The sequence below is a fragment of the Electrophorus electricus genome, chromosome 20 (assembly GCF_013358815.1).
Source record: "Electrophorus electricus isolate fEleEle1 chromosome 20, fEleEle1.pri, whole genome shotgun sequence".
Classification (NCBI taxonomy): Eukaryota; Metazoa; Chordata; class Actinopteri; order Gymnotiformes; family Gymnotidae; genus Electrophorus; species Electrophorus electricus.
This window is the reverse complement of record NC_049554.1, coordinates 9622937-9644480: the sequence shown is the minus strand read 5'-3', so window position 1 is coordinate 9644480 and position 21544 is coordinate 9622937. Positions and strand designations below refer to the sequence as shown.

General features: G+C 40.7%; 1 protein-coding gene across 2 annotated transcripts in view; it reads right to left on the bottom strand.

Annotated features, from left to right (window-relative positions):
* Window positions 1–21544, bottom strand: part of atg7 (ATG7 autophagy related 7 homolog (S. cerevisiae)) — a 55449-nt gene that overhangs the window by 8904 nt on the left and 25001 nt on the right. For both annotated transcript variants that reach the window (XM_035520162.1, XM_035520163.1), the window contains exons 17-19: window positions 19408–19483; window positions 15662–15742; window positions 11551–11673 (exon numbers count right to left, since the gene is read on the bottom strand). In XM_035520162.1, the coding sequence (XP_035376055.1) occupies window positions 11551–11673; window positions 15662–15742; window positions 19408–19483 (280 nt within the window). The remainder of the gene's footprint in view (window positions 1–11550; window positions 11674–15661; window positions 15743–19407; window positions 19484–21544) is intronic.

The window sequence follows — 21544 nt, the reverse complement described above, 5'->3', positions numbered from 1 at the left end:
TAAAAACTATAAGTTCTAATTATCCAGTATGTTTTTAAAACCATAAGATACATCAATAAAACCCGATATTAACAAACACTTGGATATAAACAAACACTTCCATTATTATGTATACTACAATAGTACTTTGCATTTGTTTTCATTTTCACTGGTTGCTTTACCCAATATTAATTGGGTAGTGCCACATACTGTAAATGCAATACAAATTCTCTAAATTACTGACAACACTCTATAATGCCATCCAAATGACGGGGTAGTTTAAATGTTTAAGTAGTATCATTCACTCTCATTAAATGACTACATAGCTACCTTAACTGTATGACTTCCAGATTGCATGAACATATTACACTACTACCATACAAGGTGATATTACATGTTACACTACATGCAAATTATGCTAAAGTTACAAACTGGTTAAACTAACTGGCACATGACATCGTTTAAGTTAAGCTACCAATGTTCACAATTATCACACTCCCATACAGCTTTTTAATAAGAGGCATGAGTCTATTGTGGATGCATAGTCAAAACCATTTCACTGCGAGTTATACTGTGTATGACTATGTATGTGACAAAAAAAAACAAACTTGAACTTGAAAATACATGCCCAGGATTGTGTTATTAGAGGCATCCTACTGTTATCTAATGTGTACAGTGCCCAGCCATGGAGGAACAGCAATAGCCATAGACACACAGGCCTGTTGACCTGTGGTAGTGTGACCAGTATGGAAAGATGGTTCACATACTGATAAAATAAAAAGTGCACACAGCAATGTTGAAAAGTCAAGAGGAACCAAAGAGCATACTCATGTATAGAGATGTAGGATGTTTAAGCTAGTCACTAACATGCAGGCATTACTGCAGCATCTGTGTGCTTATGGCCCAGAGTGAATCTTCCTACAGGACTTCACTTGCAAATACATGGTATGGGTCCTCACATGCAAGTTAGGAACAGACTTAACTTTAAGGGGTGGGGGGGTGGGGATGAAGGGCTGGCATCTGTGAACAGGCAAGCATGGATGATAGAAGAACTCAAACTTTTGAATTACAACTGGTCTGTAGGTGCTAATCAAATGTAAAAAAAATGGAATCCCTTCAAAGTGTGCATACTAGTAAGAACCTGCCCTTTTTTAATTACATGTTTGACTAACATCCAGCTGACGTGGTTTAAGTGGAAATCAAGGCTCACGAGTGCAGGAGTATATGCTCACCACACACACACACACACACACAGAGAGACACAGAGACACACACAGACACACAGAGACACACACAGACACACAGACACACACAGACAGACAGAGACACACAGAGAGACACAGAGACACCTTTTTACATGCTTGGATTTAGGAACAAAAAAAAATCTTTTTAATAAAGATGACTGAAAGACTTCCAAAAACAAAGGTAAATCACTTGAAACCAGAGAGCAGCTTATCTAGGATCAAACACAAGCCCATGTCTGAGGAGCAAGCCCCAACCACAGACCGAAGGGTGATCTTACTCTTAAGACCATCACAGGGTTATGTTCTTTGAACAGCCACATGACAGATGTTCAAACATAATTTTGTGGGAGAGATAGAGTAGCAAAAACAAGGAATGAAACTTTTTCATGGATACCGACAGAAGTCAATCACCAGTAGTGATAGAAGAATAGGTGGGACAACGTGGATGCATATTTATTGCTAGTCCACAGCATCTAGTGATGTGCCCATATGATGCAATCATCCTGCAATCAGATGTGCGTGATGGGGATTAAAAATGGAGATGCTTCAGCACAAAAAATATAGACATAAACTATTAAAGACGTTTTTGAGGAAACTACACTTTTAAAATGTCTGACAGTACTTTTGCAACACTATGCACCACCCTTCCAGTAACAGAACCCCTAAGGGCCCCTGGGGGTGTGGTAGTGCGAAGTGTGTGGCTGAGGTTGGAGCAGACCGCATCTCTGAGAGAGTGGAAAATGCAAACATGGGGACGATCCTATCTTTCTATCCCATGTGTTGGGTGAACAATCAGGGGATGATAAGGTCCGGTGACGCGGTGTCTAAAGGGCTCCGGAGAGAATTATGGTGTCACTGCACAGTGCCAGAGTCAGTTCTGCATCAGTTGGGGCTTCAAGAACTGATAAAACATGGAAAGCACATCAGGACATCTTGCGACAGCCAGTTTGTTACACACACACACACACACGCACACGCCCGCCGTCGCCCTCTATTGAAGTGGATCGCATAACTGTAACACACGGCAAACTTGGGTCCAGATCTGATCACTTTCACTACAGCTCAACTCGCAGTGATTAATTATGGCCAGGGCCACAGGACAGAGTTCAACACTAAGGTGGTGGGAGGAAGCATGCCCAATCACTGGGAAAACCTTCTTTCAAACTTATTTATTATTATTGTTGTTGTTTTTAGTATATTAGTTAATAGTTGATTTTTTATTAGTATTAATGCATGTTGATTTCTTTATAATAATCAGATACCTAAACTGAGTCAGTGAGGCAAAATTATCTCCAAACTAAGTAAACAGGAATACAGCACAATTAGTTAGCAAAAACTAGCTGACACATATTTTGTCCTTTTTAAAGGACACACGGTCTTCAGGTGGTTAACACTTAAGTAGTAAACCATGAAGAAGCAAAGATTGAGGGTAGCAACCTCACCCAGTCTCAAACCTGGGTTTTCCAGCCAGCAAATGTGTGCTCTGACCACAGTAGTGACAGACTTCCTGAGTGACGATCTCCATCACGTTATCCTGACCTTCAGAGAGTGCTTCGCACATTCCACGTGTCCACCCTTCATCCAAGATTACACCCATGCCCTTCAGCAGAGGTTCACACTGGGATTCACACCATCCCCTCACAGCAGGGGGTTCCTTTAACCATGAACATGCTCGTGATGGCTTCATAGTACCATCCCACTTCTGACACCATTTGCAGGGAAGACAGCAGGCAGCAACCACCCCCGGTCTTGAACCTGGATCTTCCAGGTGGCAAATGGGATCCTATTCCACTAGGGAATAAAAACGTGGTGACATGAAGGTCAGACAAACCTTAGCCATGTATCAATAAGGGGAAAAACCCCAAAAAACCCCACAAATGATTTGCAAAAGGATGGTAGTTAAATTAGGCAATGGCTTTAAAAAAAAATAGCTTCACACCTGAAAATATGTCACCAGTTTTATCCTGAGTATAATAAACCTTCCTGGTAGGAGACACAAATATATACTGCTGCTATACTTGAGGATCATATGAGGAGCATTATATGAAAGTTAGATTTTCTCCTAGGATCACAGTTGGACAACTGCAGTAGCTGGCTGGACCCAGGGTTCCAATTAGACTCTGCATTTATCCCAACTAATTATTTAGAAGACTTGCCAAAAGAAAGCCTCTCGTCGTGCAGAAAAGCTCACTCTGGGAAGTATAGTGATGTATATGTGCACAAGTTCTGCTGGCCATGGTCAGCCATGAATGTATGGACCAATAATTATAAATGTATTTTAGGAAAAAAATTCATTTGTAAAGTTTTTTTTTGTAATACATTTTGTAATGAGAATATTTCATATTTTTAGTGTTATTTCAAACTGATTAATGAGCAACACATTTTGTTTCATAGCTTTCCCTGCCCCAAAGTATGATAATTATACTGAAGGGCACTGTAACTATTAGAAGAAATAAGACTAAAGAAATTACAAAAATGTACCTGAAGGCATTTCAACTTTTAGTGCTCAGCTGAGCTACTTGTTGATGTCGAAAAAGCTAAATTATTTTCCACTCAAACTTACCCTGTGGTAAAATGAGATATTCTAAAAAGGCAAAACAAAAAGGCAAATGCAAAATGACTGTCTATTTTGACAGAATTAAAACAGCCAGGCCTTAATACAACTATTACATGATTGTTTTAAGGGACAACAGCTTCTGATTCTGTACACATGTATAAATGAATGTGCTTGGTAAATACTTTCTTTAAACATTACATTATGAGGAAGATAGGATAGCACATGGTTAAATGTTTGACATTTGTATTAACTGTTGACATGAAAGTGTAAATTTACTAGTCAGTTAACCATGTCCAAAATTCTGCTAGAGAATGCAGGTGACATAAAACATGTCACTTCTCATGTTTAGCTAATAAAAAGTAACTTCTAAAAACACAAATTTTATGTAAATTGTATTGTTGAAAAGTAACACTTACGAATACCTGATTACCTCTACAGCAGTTAGAAGATGAAATCTTCACTGACCTCCTGTATGTCTCAACATTAGTGCAATTCCTTACTATTGTAACTATTGTAAGAGATACTGTTCATATAGTACCAGTCAAAAGGTTTTACATACCTACCCAGATAGATGAAAAGGCCTTTAAGACTATAATAAACATACATTCAGTCTGGGATGTCCAAACATTTGACTGCTACTACATGCACTGTATTCATTTTCAGCTAAAATCTTAGGATTGTCTAGCATGGCAGTTATCTGTATCAGTCAATCCGCTTATATGAGAAGCAACCAGAGGCATCGGTAAACCGAGCCATTCACACCACAAGGGATGATCTGAGGTCAGTTAGGATGCCCAGTACTGTCCTCCCCAGAGAGAGAAGAGGGCATAAATCTGAACTGTCTCATGTGCCATGTAATCACTGCTGCTTTAACAAGGCCACTGGCCCCTTAGCTATGCATGGACTGCAACTTGAGTCAGGTATTTGCCTTTTGCCTACGGGTCTGTATTCTAAATATGGTTTGTGTGTTACTCATGAGGTCCTAATAGCAAGCAACCGGGGGGGGGGGGAAGACGACACACGACCACCCGGTAAAGGGTCGCCTACATGCAGAGTCACCATTCTGAAGCCCAGCAGGTCTGATGCTAGTTAAACAAACCCTCAAAAAAAACCCTTAAATTTTATAAACGTGATTCGCTGTTTACTCTGGAGGAATGTGAGAATTAGCTGGAACAGCAGGTTATGGGGATGTTTCATACTGAGATGAATGATAAGTGGTGAAAATCCTGACATGCATATTTCAGTGTCTTGCATCTCGAACATTCAGATCAACTTCTACACCACAGGCTTTTTTTTAACCAAAAATGTCCAAATGCTGTACTTAAAACCTTGAAAGTAATGTAATTCATGAACTTGCACTCAAAAATAAGCAAAATATCAGCTTAGACAAAAAGACATAGTACCTACTTTTGCTATTTTTATTAATATAAACTGTGCTGACATGAGAAAGACTGAGGAAATATGAACTCTGGACACAATGATATGGATATTTCTCTGTGAATTACCGCATGCTCCTCCAGACGTAGCTCTGTCAACACACCTATGACACACCACGCACACACACTTGCGTTTGTGTGATTCAAGCAACAGCCAAATACACACCATTTCTCTGAATGAGCCAGTGTTTTGGGAGTGTGGGACAGCATAATGAGAGCAGTGGAACTGTATCATTTCACCGAAGAAGGACAACGGCATCTTTATCGCCAGCATAGAGGAGAATGAGTATAGAAGGGAAGTGAATTTGAAAGAGACCTCGCAGACATAGAGTCCCTTTGTTTGGAGTGTTAGGAGAACTCTTGTGGGCCATACATGAAAGGCCCCAGCAACAGATAACAGAATCTTTTACCAAGCTGGCAAATGGGTGGTGAGCCATGATGACGGGAAGAATGAGAACATGTCCAAAAGAAAAAAAAAAAGAAAAAAAAAAGAAAAAGAAAAAAAAAAAAATCTAGATATCCTTGTGGTGATGGCAGACAGTAGCAACCCTACCCAGGTCTCAAACTTTGGTCCTACGGGCAATAAACTAATGCCCTTACCACCAGCCCAAAGAGCAAGCTCTCTGGCATAGTAGTCAGAGCACCCACTTCACCTGTTTGAAGTGACAATCTTAGTAACATCACCCCCTCTCCGTCTGGGAGTGACGCTCTCTGTCCCCACAAGCCTACATACAATTTACATTCTTGCTAAATTAACAAGGCAATTTACATTTACCACATTTGGCAGATGCTCTTATCCAGAGCAATTTACAATTTTCAATAAGACAATATAAGTCAATCTTATATCCGTTTTTTTGTTGTTGTATTCTTGATGTTGGCCATTTCTGTGCTTCCTTTTAAAGCTAAGGGGAATCAAGAAAGAAGAAAGAGAGATTAAGCCTAGTTTTAGTAGAGGAGCAGCTATGTCTTGGACAGGACATAGCATACATCAGTAAAGTTGCTGAACATTGAGCTGGGTTTCCTGCACACTGTAGCACTGAGACTGTTTGATGAAGTAACACTTTATGACAAAAGATTGTCCCCAGAAGCTCACCAGCCACCCAGATCCTAATTTAAGTTACACAGATTTGGCCCATGTCTGTGCTACACACTGACACACACTTCAGTGTTTAAACCACGTCTAAAAATCTCTCTTAGCCAGACTAGATGTCTTCTTTTTGAGTAGGCTGGGAATTGGCTTCTTCTGCGTTCCCAACACAGGCACGCTTGGGGCGGCCCTGTGGTGCTGGGTGCACAACGCTCCACTAATTGCTAAAGCATTACTGTAAATATATACTCCACTATCATGTAACTGCATGCAGACACCCTCTTTCTGGTCCAAAATGTTGTGGCAAAGCTAGCAACTCCTGGAAAGCAACTCTTGGAACTCAATACATGTATAGAATAGTGTTTTAACAGGAAAGTAAAGGGAGGTCAGCATGTGGATTGCATTATACAAGCCAGTTCCATTGCTTAATTTTATAGCTGAATATGTTTGGATTGGTATTGGTGTAAACTGATGGTTGTTACCAAGGTTAAGAGGTGTGCAGTCAAATTAAGAGTGTTTCCCCTGGCAATTAGAAGGGCTTAAATTCTAATAATAAACAAAATTGTATTTGAGAAAAGCAATACAACACAAAGCGATTTCTTTCCTGTATTCATAGAACATCATCTACTTTTACAGTGAGTTAAATGAAAATGTTACTTTCAAATGTAGAATTTAACATGTCAAATAGGCTGTAAAGAGCCCTATCTTCTGGGAAAAGTGCTTTGGTTATTAATCAGTTATTTGGTTATTCATTTCAGTATCAGCCACAACAAGGTGCTTATTATCGATTATCGTATTTGCCCAAGGATTTCTATATTGGTGCATCCCTACAATACATACAAACAGGTCCAAACAATGCTTTAGTTGTGGAGTGGGCCAGCCTGAGTACCCTGTTCAGACACTATTTTCCTCTGTGCTTTTCTAACATCCTGAAGCTTTGGACTACTCAGAAGCCACCAGGTTAGCCATTACATTCTTGTTTGTTTAGCACCTCATCTGTAACCAGCACTAAATGCTAACACTGTAACCTTCGACTTTCAGGCCTAAACAGCCTAACTGGTTTTTAGACCAGTGGTTAAAAGCCAGATGATGGTAGAATAAGAACAGGAACTCATATCACCTATACCACTTAGCTTGCTTTTTCTGCCCTCAAGTCTGCTGTAAGGTGTATCACCATAATATTCTCATCACCATAATATTAATGGAAAAGATTAAATGATTTTAGAAGGCCTCATATTCTTGCCAAACTGGATTTGTTCTCCTTTTTTCACTTCAAGGAACAAAATATACTGTGCACACACTGTGAAACGCTCCAAATGCATGGTCCATGACTACAGTCACAAAGTCCATAAACAAATTAAGCTATTTTATACGCTGTTCTTGAAAAGCTGGACCATGATGGCTAGACTCATGCAACATATTCGCGTAGGCCAGCCTGCACCCTAGTCAGTGAATAGTGACATAGCTAACCATAGTCCAAGACCACGCTGTCTCCCACACTTAAGCCCTTACTACAGACCTCATTAGGCAGGCCAGACCTTGTAGTATAAATTAGTATTCAAAATGGGTGACCATAGTGTCATGGAAGATGGCTTGATGCTTGCCGCTAGGCACGTAGTTTTCATATCTCTCAAATGGTTGTTTCCTTGGCTTGTGTGATGTTCTGCAGGTCCAAAGAGGCATAGGAACATACCTGTAGAAGTTTTTTAACGTGCTGTATAGCTGGATGGTTCTGAATACAGACAATAACCAATCCTGTCACATTTTCCACATGAACAGCACAGAACAGTGATGTTTAGCTAATCATGCTTGGAGCTTCAAAACCATTCGCATGAGATGTCTTAATGTCTTAGGGATTCGGCGACTGCTTCTGCACAAACAGAGGTAAGCCTCTTCTTGTTTTCTCCCTGGTCACCAATATTCAGCATTTAAACATGTACTCTGCTGGTTCGCACACATAAAAAGAAGGACTGAAAAAGTCAAAACGACTCTAAATTATCCATCTTGTCAAACACACGCAGTGAGTGTAGTTGTTTAGTGACAATTATGACAAGAAACCGAAGCGGCCTCAAATCCTTCTTGGACCCAATTTCCAACTCATCACTTGTGGAAAATGTAACCATTCTCAGGAGTCTGGAATGGTATGGCATGGCACAGAACAGCCTGACTCAGCCTTCGTAGCTGTTCGGGCCTACAGTGTTTGTCCAATTACAAAATTGCCCTTTTCCCCCACTGGTGTAGCTATAGGATTATGTTATGATAGTGCCAAGCTAACAGTAATGTATTTTTCTACATAAGTTTAGTTTTGAGTGAATACACAGACAGATGAAGCTAATAACAGGCTTCCCAATTACATGTCTGTTATTTGTATCTTACACTTTTACAGTGACTACCATAGTGAGAAAAAGACCTGGTATAATCTGTGGAGCCATTCAGATCAGGGAGCATTCAAATCAATGTGCCAAAAACAGCTCGTTTCATGTCTCGAGGCAGGGAAACATATACAAACTAACAGGGTGTTTTGACCACTCATATCTTGCCTTAAAGAAAAATAAATAAAAATATAGGAAAAAGGTTCACAATATGGGACCTATAAAATTCAGCTGATTACAAATACTGTTACCCAGACATGCTTCTTTTTTAATGAGCATATTGCCCACTGTTCTTTTGCTCTATTATAGTTCATCATAACTGACCATTTTGAGAGCCATAATGACAAAACCACAGGCTGTTCCGACCATTGCTCTCCCAAGATTATGGGTGGCTAGTACAAAAAAAGAACATCCCTAACAATAGCCTAACCAAACAAGACAAACCATTTTCCCAGGGTGCTAAGAGCTCATATATTTGTTTTTCACAGTTTTGGAAAACAACTATATATTAAAAAAAAAAAAAAAAAAAAAAAAAAAAAATACAAACAAACTCCAACATTTTGGAACGACTCAGACACATGCAGCAATTAGCAAAAGCACATTATCTAACACATGAACACATGGGAAAGACTAATGAATGTCTTATTTTGTCCATTTGCAATATGATCTACAAATCAGTTGTACTGTATTGTGACGCTCACAAAAGGTGCAAGTGACGGCTGGGGTGGGAAGACCTGCTCCTGCTTCCGAATCAAGTGCGAGCATGAGGAATGAACTGGTTCAAAATCCACTTACAGGAAAGAGTCTCTGAGAAAGCTCACACTAATGGTTTGACCTCACAATGGTCTCATTCACAGTCATGTTCTGACACAGCCAGCAACCTCCAGTTCCCTATAAAACATTGCTGTCTAGCTACATAAACTAATTCCCACGCCACTTTGTCACCACAGGAAGACATGCCACCTGCTTTCAAACCGTGTTTTATAGGTCCCTTCAAACCAAGAAGTGTAAATCTTCTAAATTACAGATGTAGACATTTTTTTTTTTTTGTCTCAGCAATGGTGAGTGCCATTTCCTACTCCTGCGTATGTCTCCCCTGTCAAACAATGGCTTCCAACCTAGGAGGGTGTGACTACTTGCCTCCTCAGCGGAAGTGTGTTAACCTTTTGAATGGGACACAAAATAATAGTCAGGAGCAGCAGAAACCAGCTCTGCTCTGCTCTTACACGCAAATGCCTTAGCTTTAATCAAATTTTGCAGCCTCTTTTAATGAGCCACTCGAAGTCTTCACATGGCCAGAAAAAAATAAATACTACTTGAAAGTGTCTAAGTGATGGTTTTCCATTCGTTTCTTTGCCACCATCCATCTGGGAGAAATGTGTGCAAGTGCAGGGGTATTTATTATATACAGCATTATGAAGCAAGAACAGGGAACTTGTGCTCTGTCGTCCAACGTGGCACAGATTCAGCGTCGAGGTGCATGATGGGGCAGAATGCGGTTCCTCCCGGTTATGTTTGGACTCCATGTGTGCTTGTAAACCTCGGTGGAGAACAGTGAGGACTTTCCCACACTTTCAATCTCCATCCCCCATCCCCTACATTTGTCACAGTAGAGTACCGCTGATCTACATCCACAGAGCTTCTCATGGGAGTGCCACTGTTTTCTATTTGGCCTGTATAGATATTTTTCCAAGAACTGCTTAAACTGTTTTAATGAAACTGAAGCCTGCAAATGCTTTTTACCAGACTGAATTTGGAAATGAGATTTTCCATATATATACCAAGACATGTTTATGTAAAATGTGATATTAGCAGTTGGAAAATTCACAATAGTATATGCATAATTTTTTCCCCCTTCATTATGTTCTAAACTGTGATATTATATAGAACATAGGTCTCCTAGGAATGTTCAGTTTTGGTCAAATGAATCTGATTTTATGACATATTAAGGGTGTCAGCGGTGCATTATGGAAAAGAAAAAGCATTTCAGCTGTTTTTATCTGATAGAGTTAATGTTATGATGCTTTCAGGCAATGGACAAACAAATATTCAGATACCATCTGAACAGAAACGGATAATCTCATTATTGATAGAAAAAAAGTAATGTTGGGTATATAGGCCAAGAACTGAGATGTGTGGATGTGGATGTAAAGGTAATACCATGGATTTCTATAGTTTTGTTTTGTTTTTTTCTTCTGTGTCCAAGTATTTCATGCTGTCACAGGGCTGTTGTGTCATGCTTTATGGTTTCTACTTTCAGATGGTCATTATAGATATGGGGCTTATTTATCAGGGCAAGTATTAAATCAGCACTTACTTATTATGAAGACATATTCAGTACACACAATACTAGAATGCCGCATTTATTTACGGAGAACTGAAAGTCTGAAAAGGTGTTCTACATCTATGAACTGCTATGCTTCCGAGCATTAACATGCTACAAGCTTTGATGTATGGGGTGTGAGGTCACACTGATTCAAAAATAATAACATTACTATTTGGAGTTCCAAATATAAATAAATAAAAATAAATGTTATAAAATAATACAAACACAGTAAATGCTTTAGATGACTTTAGGCTGAATTAAGAGAAACATGGCATAATTACATATTAAGTTGGATAACAGCATACCAAGGTCACTCGAGTACACTTGGGGAGTGTTAACACCATACCCAGGGTTCTCTTTAGTACCCTTGGGCAGTGTCAATGTACCAACGGCACTCTTAAGCAAAAAACAGTCTCAGTTGGTTGGTTACCATCTTTGAAAAAATCAGGCTACTAAAACAATCAGATTATTATTTTTCTATAAATATATGGCTTACAGTGGCATAACCTCTGTAGCCTGTCATAGAGATGAGGCAGAAGAAACACTGACCTCGGCAGCCTGCGTCTCCTGGTGCAGCAGCGTCAATCCAGTCAAGTCTTCCAGGAAGGAATGGGAGGAGTTAAAAACCTTAGACAAAAACTGGAACCCATCACGCTCATAATGGTCAAGGACCTGTGAATCAAAACTGGAATTAGACTAGACCTGACACAAGTCATGGGTATAATAATGATAACCTGAACCACTACAGAACATGTCTCAAAGTACAGCAATAAGATGACTAAGGAACAAATGAAAAGTAGGCATTTTATGTATTTTAAAATACCTATATAGATAAAATATACTTTGTAGGTCGACAATTATACAGTAGATACCCAAAACATTGTGTAACCTACACAATACAGTGTAAATGAAACAATTAAACAAAACACTCCAAGAATTTGAATGCCACATTTAATGAAATTCTTGAAGCTGTATATGAACAAATATTGTTACAGCTGTAGATTCAATTACATTAAAAACATCTTTCATGGTTCAAAATCTCTACAGTACTAAAAGTGAAGAGAGGGCATCTAACATTAGGCAGCTCAAGAATGTTTTGTTACTACATGTTGAGTAGCTCAAAGATTTCATCCTATGATGGTGACGCAGCGTCAGGTGAGCTGGATAAGAGGGCCCTCAGACATGTGGTACCACTGCCCCAGGAGCACAGTCACAGTGGCTCCTTTCATAGTGTCCTTTATCCGAACGGGGGTGGAATAGGTTTGAACTGCCTGCAAAGTTGTAGAATTTCCGACCAGCTTATTTCAAGTCTGCCTGGTTTAAAGGGTGAACTTAAACAGTTAGAACAAGGAAGGATTGTCTGACATTCTTCAAGAAGCTTAAGGGTCCTGTACATTCACACTGCTTCCAAAGCAGCAGTAGGTAACCCGTTTAAAAATAACTGTCATATTTGGTAAAACTGTCACTATGCCCTGACAGTAGTATAAGAGACAGGCAATCTGTCGGGGGGGTGGAAGAAAAAAAAAAAAATCAGGCTCTTCTGGCTCCATCGAGACCTCCTAATGCAGTTTGCAAGAATCCACTATGCCTGAACCAAAAAAAAGGATCAATCAGAGCCAGGAAGAGGGTCTGATGGAGTGTCAATCATTGCTTGTTCAATCATTGAGCAACTTCAAGAACTTTGCAAAAGCAATGGCAGAGAAAAACCACCATTTCTCTTTTGCTAACAACAGTTTATACAACACAGATGTTACAGAAGATGACAAATATGAAAAGCAAGGTAAAAGGAAATAATTAGACCAAGCTAGTGATAAAACGTGGGTAAACATCGAAGTGGCCTTTCACAGGTGGAAAGCGTACTGACCTGAAAGGATTCAAAACTGGAACCTGAAAAAATTCAAAGCATTATACCCATATCTGTTTAACAGGTAGCCAATTACAGCTACTTTATTAAAATAAATAAATAAATAACCGAACAAAAATACTCTCTTAGCTTTGTGGGGGGTTATGATAACGCATTTCTTACTTTAATGTTAGCAGTCAGGTTAAGGCAACTGGTTAGCTTTGCTTTATTTGGATGTTGCTGAAAATGTCTTAGTGAAGTGCCCAGGCAGTAGTATTGGTTTGGTGTTTTCTGTTATCAAAAAAATAAATAAATTAAATAAAAAATAAAAATAAAAAATAAAATAAAATAAACCCATCCAAATGCTGAAATAAGTGTGTGCTAGTTCTTTTACCAAATAGATATCGCTGTACGTTTTCATATCTAAGAGATTTATTTCTGCTTGTTTGTTAGCCAACAATTTTGACATTTCACAAACCAGAGTAGCCTCCTCTGTGGGGAGGGGCTTTGGAGGCAGGGCTGGAGTGCAGCCCTGGAGAGGACGGGGGAGGGGCATGGTAGTTGTACTTATGAATTTTTAAGTCCACTCTCTTCTCAATCTTACAGACCACAGCTTTAATGGCAAGGATGAAATAGGAGAACATTAGGGAAATTCCCCGTTATAAACTTCATGAGAACTTCTACTTGCCATAGTTCATAAATCTAACAGAACTAAGAGCACATGGAGTCACATTTTGAGAAATGTATCGCTTTCCTCCATGGTTCCTTCCAAACCAGACAGCAGGTTTCGTTCATACAGATACAGCCTATGCTGGATTTACGACAGTGTATGTAAATAAACCTTGCCTAGCAACCTAGTAGTGAAGGGGAACGCTACGTTACAAAGGGGAGTGCTTGATTTCTTTATGTTTTCTAGAAGTGGATCACCTTGAATCTGCACCTTTTAACTTATGCAACCCATTAAAGCATGGCAACCACGTGACGCAGAGTGAGCGTGCGTGCGTGTGGGTAACTTTTGGGGGAGCACATCTGGTTTATATACAAAATAAGTCTCCAAGCCTCTGATGAGTCCCCCCCCCCCTTTCTTGTAACTTCCCCTACACAGTCACTTGGGGAGGCTATGAAGGCTCGCCACTTCCCACAGACAGAGATTTAACAGAAGTCATGCGCTCTCTTTGAAGCCATCATCTCTGGTATATGTTCATTAGGAGTCTCATGAGGCTGTATAATAAACAACGGCTACAAAGGATTTCCATGTTGAGAAACAGTTCCTGGGTCATTACTGAATCATTTTAAACGAAAATACAAAAGATGCATTATGGTGGTTTGACGGTATTTTAAGATAAGCAAAATTTGTATACCTTGATATTTTCAGTAAATTGTTTTTGGGTTTTTCTCTTGTTCCTTTCTATTATTTTAAGTTTTTGAATGCCTTATTTTAAACCAAGCATTTCAGCTTGTCTTCAGTCAGGTTTAGGGAGAAAAGAGAAATACCCAGAAAAGTCCCTAAATTTACAAGCATTCATGTGTTGAAAGCTGAATTGTTTTGTTTCCATGGTTTCTCGGTTGCACACAGCCGACAACGGGTTCAACACCACTGATACACCGCTGCCAGCCGAAGCCTAAACAGAATAGGAGGCCAATCCCAGCACTCAGTACTGCTCTCAAAGACACCACTGGCCATTTAAAGAGGACATGCAGCCACAATCACGCATGTTAACTTGATCATGTGTGTTACCTTCTTTTCTGATATGAACTTACCGAGCAGAAAAGGTTATAACACACTAACATGTATACATGTATAAACCGTCACTGTGTACATTTTGGAATTACTATGTGCACAAATGGTGCCAAATTAAAGCAATTCCACTTAGCATTAATCTAAAAAGATGATAAAGGATCTGAAGTGTTTTACAACCATTTTATGAGTTTACAGCAGGGAAAAAAAAAGGTGGAAAGAAAAGAGATTGGGGTGGGTGAGAGAGATAGAAAGAGAGAGAAGGGGAGGGTCATCTTGTGAGAGAGTAAGTAACCCACCAGGGTGGGGGGGGGGAAAAGAGGCCAGGGAGGAGGAGGAGCCAGTCCTGCTTACTGCAGACAGTGAGTGAGTTAGAGTACAGGTAGAGTAAAGCAGATGAGGGAAAAAAAAAAAAAGAGAGAGAGTGCAATAGAGCAAGCAAGAGACTTCAAATGAGCAAGCAAATTAGTGCAAGAGTGAATGAGCGAGTGAAAGACAGAGAAAGCGGGTGAGAGAGAGACATGCCACATCCACACATGGAGAAGAGATTAAGCAGCTGAGCTCTGATTTATGAGACATGAGCTCTTCAACAGCAACGTCTCCCCAGGGAAAAAACACTTCGGTCCAGCCTCTAAATGCTCACATACGACACTGACATCAACAAGCAACTGAGCTCTAACTGAGACCATATGCCTTCTTGTATGCATATGTAATTTACCCTGCGCTTTACTCCAGTCACTGAGGTTGTGTGTGTGCGTATTTGACTCTCAGAAAAATGAATAAACTTCCTGAGAATACTGATTAACCAGACCATTCGATCATAATATAAATTAACAACCTAAAAAAGTTCTCCAAGGTGATCTCAGTATTATGTGATCCACCATTAGAGATTCCTGTGTACACCATGTAAAAGTCATTCATATGTGATGTGTCTGTGAGAAGTCCAAACTATGTTTGAGTAGTTACAATGGTGTGTCACCTTGATAAAGTAGAAATTCTCAAACATTTAATCAAGACAAACAAACTATATGTCCAGGAAGCACACACATACATATAGAGTGGGGCCTGGCATGTCTTACCACAGGTGAGCAGGCGGTGCATTTGTCAAAAGCCAAGCTCGCAGGAAGAACATTGTCAAACCTCGAAAGGAAGCCTCGGATCTGTAAAAAATGAACGACACTTATTTAAGCTCTCTATGGGTGACATAATCCATTTTCAAACAGACCACAGCGCCATCTGGCATGGATAAAGGGGCATAATTTCGAAACATTACTATTACTGTAAAATCAGGTTTACCAACTTCCGATTAAATATTAACTGCTGTAAGGACACTTTCTCATGCTGCACAGCTTTCTGAACTGTTGTTTGGGATCTGGACCCTATAAATAGAAATAAAGAACCTGATTCATATATACTTTTCCAAGAAAACAGTTGAATAGTGTCCCTTTGACACTACGAATGTGGTCATTAAGGATGCATGTAAGTTGTAATGTTTGTAAAGCACTGTGATGTTCTGCAGACTCTTTAAACTTTTAACTGCACCAGGAAACCAGATTTCATAGTATACATGAAAACAACCCCAAAAACCAAATTTAAAACAAACAGGCCAGGTTTCTATCTGGGTATCAAACTGTGGCAATCACAAATGCGCTTTATTTTAAAACAAGCAAAGCCTGGAGAATAAATGAATTTTTGAGCTAGAAAGGGACGATTAACCACCACACAGCTTTCGAGCAAGACGCACGGGACTAGACTTCTGAAGAACCCACATGTGAATATTAAAACCATGTCAGTATTCTGCCACTGGGGGGTGCTGGCGCGCTGGAAAAAAGGCCTGCTTTTTGCAATTCCAAGATCTCAGGCAAACGGAGGCGGACCCTGTTTTCCATTACTCCATGGTCGAATGGCCTGCTCTGGACCCAAGACTCTGCCTGTCCAACTCCAAAAGGGTCTTGCTCCCGCTCCTCCACAGTGGTTGACGACTGAGTTTAATTGAAAAGCAAATTGTGGAAATGTCCCAAAAGGAAGAGAAAAGAGGAATCAAGGCATTACACGATGGTCGGAAAGCATGTGGTAAAAAGGGGGAGGGGGAAAACAGATGTAGAAGAAAACAGGACATTTGGTATCAGTTGGCTTTGAAAAGCAGCCATTATGCTCCTGTTCAAATAACAACAGCAGCAGCAGCAGCAATAACGGTAAAGGTTCAGTGTACATATACAAACTGACTAGCAAGGCCCCTGTTGCAGCAGTTCTGTATACTGCACGTAGCCTCATCAACCTTCTGGTTTTATGGTACTCAGGACCCCTGGGTTCTAGATGGCCCCGAGGTGGAGGTCGAAGGTGGACCTTAAAGCTATCGGCAGTGCTACCATTGTGCTGTTCCCATCTGATGTGTCGGGCTGCTTCAGAAAGAGACAGCTTTCAGTTTCACAAGGCCCCCCCCCCCCGAGAGACTACCTTTTAAACAGCTGCACCAGAACTTTGTACAGGAGAAATTGATTTTTCTGATGATTTTAGTGTGCCAGAGTGAGTCAGGTTTTTGAACCTCACAAGAAAAGGTCAGAGCTCTCAGGCTCAATCTGTAGACTTTTAGACTCTACACTCTAAAGACTACAGTTAATGGTCAGACTTAACTAAGCCATTTATGTGCTGTTTTATATGATTCTGTATGTAGACTAACATCTAGCTGACACTCTGACCTCAGTTATTCTCTCTGTATTTTTTAGCACATTTTTAAAAGATTTATTTAATCCCCTGATATTTATATGTATAAACATCTAAACAAACAAAAGTCACATCAATTATGTAGATGTTTAAAACAATGTGTTAAAGAAAGGAATTGTACTAGTATTGACAACGTGGATGTGCTGCAATCCCCCTCAAGCACAGAAGAGGGCAGTGTTGGTCTAGATTTGGTTTAATGGGAGCACACACACGCACACACACAGTGCTGTATTGTCAAAATCAGGCCTAATACTAAACTTCCTAAAAGCAAAGCCCCAACACGTGAATCTGTGAGAATGTGCCATGTCCCTGAAAGATAACGCCCTCTCAGTGGTGTCCACCCTTCCGTCCCCCTGATGCATTGCTCAAAGTAAAGGCTGACAGCAGGAGGCTGCCGTTGGAAAGGCCTGCCTCTCAGACTTCTGAAATAAATAATCACTTTGTGTGTGAAGGCCAACATTTCTGCGATTAGGGCTTCTTGAGGTAAGTCAGAACTGTGCCATTTTTGAGGGCCGCACGTGTAGTATACGGCGGAGTTGCCGTGTAGTTAATAACCTGGGGTGGCGCACTTTGATGTGTTAGGCTTCGTCATTAGCTCCCCGCGGGCAAGTGTGGATGTGGCTACCCCCACAAGGATGTGTCTTACTGAAACACGGTGGGAAGTGCTGTGATGGGGGGCTGGGCTTTGGTTTAGCAGTTGCACTCCAAGCAGCACTTATAATGAAGAGTTGGAGGATCCACATTACGGAGTATTACATTGGGCCACATACTAAAGGTCACATGGATGTGTGAACGCAACTAAAGGCAAAGACATGAAATTGTGTCCCATGTCCGGTGCAGAACAGGAAACAAGGCCACTGCAGTGAGGGAGGATCTGACAGACTAAGCTGTTCTGCAAGTAATTCACCAAGTGCATTCATCTCTCCAATACAATACAAAAACACAGAATCGTAGCATATGTTGTGCAGGAGAATTATAGGAGGTTTTGGGGCTTTTGTGTTCCTCTCATATGTCTCCTATTCTCTCTCTTTCTACTCCCCTTCCTGACTGCAAAGGCAAACAAGCCTGAGTGTTCGACCATTAAATGCCTATGACAAACAAGACCAGAGCAGCAGTGCTTGGTGCACGGATGTATCTCAAGGGACCCTATTCATTATGGATTAATGGACACACACACTCTCACCCCACCTGCACCCTTTTTTTCTCCTCAATTCACAACATCTCACTTTCTCTCCCTGATCACATACACTGCAAGCACACGCTGACGATTCGTCTGCACCTTAATTCACCTGCCCCGACTGCCGCGTGACCCACGTGTGCGAGCACTCATGTGTGCATCTGAAAATGTGACCCAACGTGACCCATAGCTGGCTCATTTTTTAGCTTTGCTGGAAGAAAATGACTGGGTCAGACTGCCCATCTGATTATGACCGCACCAAAAATGTCGACTTCTCGGTTTCTTCATGAATTCACAGCGGGACACTGATGTAGTGGAGGGTACGGCATGCGCTGTAATGTACCGCATCGCCCACCCCCCACCCCACTGCTCATCCCCCTGGCACGTGCATGGTTATCAAGCAAACAGCAGCATCCTCCATCCTCTTGTATTCAGTATGCAGATCTCTCTACTGCACCCCGCTCGAACAGCTGCTTACAGCCACAATGGATCTGATTGCAGCGTCGGCAGCTAATGGGCCCCAGATTGGCCCATCTTCCATTTATTTATTTATTTATTTATCCCTCAAAAGAAACTTATAGAAACAGAGAGATGACTTCTCCTTCCCTGAATCGCTTCAATGATGCGGCATCAGCATTCGGAGTAATGATGGCTGTTTAGTAGAGACTATATAACACAGCCTTGAAAAGGTGATGCATGGAACACTAAGAGGGGGTGGGGTTAATTCACACTGGCACTAGCAACAGTGGGCAGAACACTGAGGCCCCATACACCATACATTCCATTTACATATTTCTAGAGAAATGCATTTAACTAAACTAATGCAAGAAGAAGAAGGGGTAAGAAAACCAAAAATTAAAAACAAGGTCTATCTAAGCCATGTGTCCAGACAGCAAGAGAGAGAGAAGGAGGTTTCCAGATGACCTGATGAGGGACGAGGCCAAGTGAGGTTGGTGGTTCATTCATGCGGTCATCACTGCTACTGGCCACCGCATAGCCTCTGTGTGTGAGAGAGAGAGAGAGAGAGAGAGAGAGAGAGAGTGAGTGAGTGTGAAGTGCTTGAAATACTGGCTGCCAATACAGCCATAGGTTGCCAGCAGTGGAAAGAAAATGAAAATGAAACAGCTGAACTTTCTAACAGGATGCTCAAAATTCAAGGGCATTCGTGAAAAAAATATTGCCAAAAATTAATGCTAAATGTCCCACATTTAACAGCCTCTCAGATACCACATACTTTCATGCACACACTCACAGGAAAAGTAGAAAAGAAACTACCTGTTTTTTGCCACTTTTTCTCCATTTGTAATGCACTACAGTTTATTCCCATTTTTAAAAAACTATATAATGTTAAATTTCTTGTATTATTCTTTAATACTCTCTCACTCTGTAACCCAAGCTTTGGAAATACAAATGCATCATCATTTACTATACCAAGAAAGCACCTTGGAGGGAGTGAGAGGGTGAGTAATAGTGAGAGGGAGAGACAGGCAGAGTGAGAGTGGGTGAGAGAGAGGGGGGGGGGGAAGAAAGACATATGACACACTGAACATTAAAGGCTGTCTGGACACCTCTATCCTCTGTCTCTTACTGAAATAAGAATTGCATGCATCAGTTCCTTTTAAATCCATCTATATTTTGGTTGACTTCTCATTCTCTCTCTCTCTCTCTCTCTCTCTCTCTCTCTCTCTCTCTCTCTCTCTCTCTCTCTCTCTCTCTCTCTCTCTATTATATATATATATATAAACCTGCCACGATTCCCCTGCTAGTTCCTGAGTGGTCAAAGAAATGCACCCAACAGTATTTTCACAGTTTATACATTCGCACGGCAAATTCATTCTCGTTATTACACATTTCCTATTGCATTCGCTTGGACCTCAGGATGGGGGCCATTACTTTATTAAAGCTGACTCTCCACCTCATTTAAGACTGCACTTAGTCATAAAAAAAACCCAACAACTTCTCACGATATGCTCTCCTTCCCAATGATCACGGAGTTCAATATTAACTGTTCATTGTGTCTTGTTTGCAACCACACCCCCCTTGTTAGCACTCACCTGCACCTGGTTCATAGTGTCATTTATGTACAGTGGTGTGAAAAAGTGTTTGCCTCCTTCCTGATCTTATTTTTTTGCATGTTTGCAAAAAAAACAAAAAACAAATTTAAATATTAGACAAAGATAACACAAACACAAAATGCAGTTTTTAAATGAAGGTTATTATTATTAAGGATAAATATAAATCCAAACCTACATGGCCCTGTGTGGAAAAAGTGATTGTGTCGTCCCCCCCCCCCCAGTAAAACATAAATTAATTGTAGTTTATCACATCTTTGGAAAGCTGAGTTCAATTTCTCTAGCCACACCCTGGCCTGATTACTGCCACACCTGTTCTCAATCAAGAACTCACTTAAATAGGACTTGCCTGACAAAGTGAAGTAAACCAAAAGATCCTCAAAAGCTAGATATCATGCTGCAATCCAAAGAAATTCAGGAACAAATGAGATACAAAGTAATTGAGATCCATCAGTCTGGAAAAGGTTATAATGCAATTTCTAAAGCTTTGGAACTCCAGCGAACCACAGTGAGAGCCATTATCCACAAATGGCAAAAACATGGAACAGTGGTGAACCTTCCCAGGAGTGACCGGCCGACCAAAATTACCCCAAGAGCGCAGCGACGACTCATCCAAGAGGTCACAAAAGACCCCACAACAACATCCAAAGAACTGCAGGCCCACAACATTCAAAGAACTGCAGTTAAGGTCAGTGTTCATGACTCCACCATAAGAAAGAGACTGGGTAAAATTGGCCTGCATGGCAGAGTTCCAAGATGAAAACCACTGCTGAGCGAAAAGAACACAAAGGCTCATCTCAGTTTTGCCAGAAAACATCTTGATGAGCCCCAAGACGTTTGGGAAAATACTCTGTGGACTGACGAGACAAAAGTTGAACAATTTGTAAGGTGTATGTCCCATTACATCTGGTGTAAAAATAATGCAGCATTTCAGACAAGGATCATCATACCACCAGTAAAATATGGTGGTGGTACTGTGATGGTCTGGG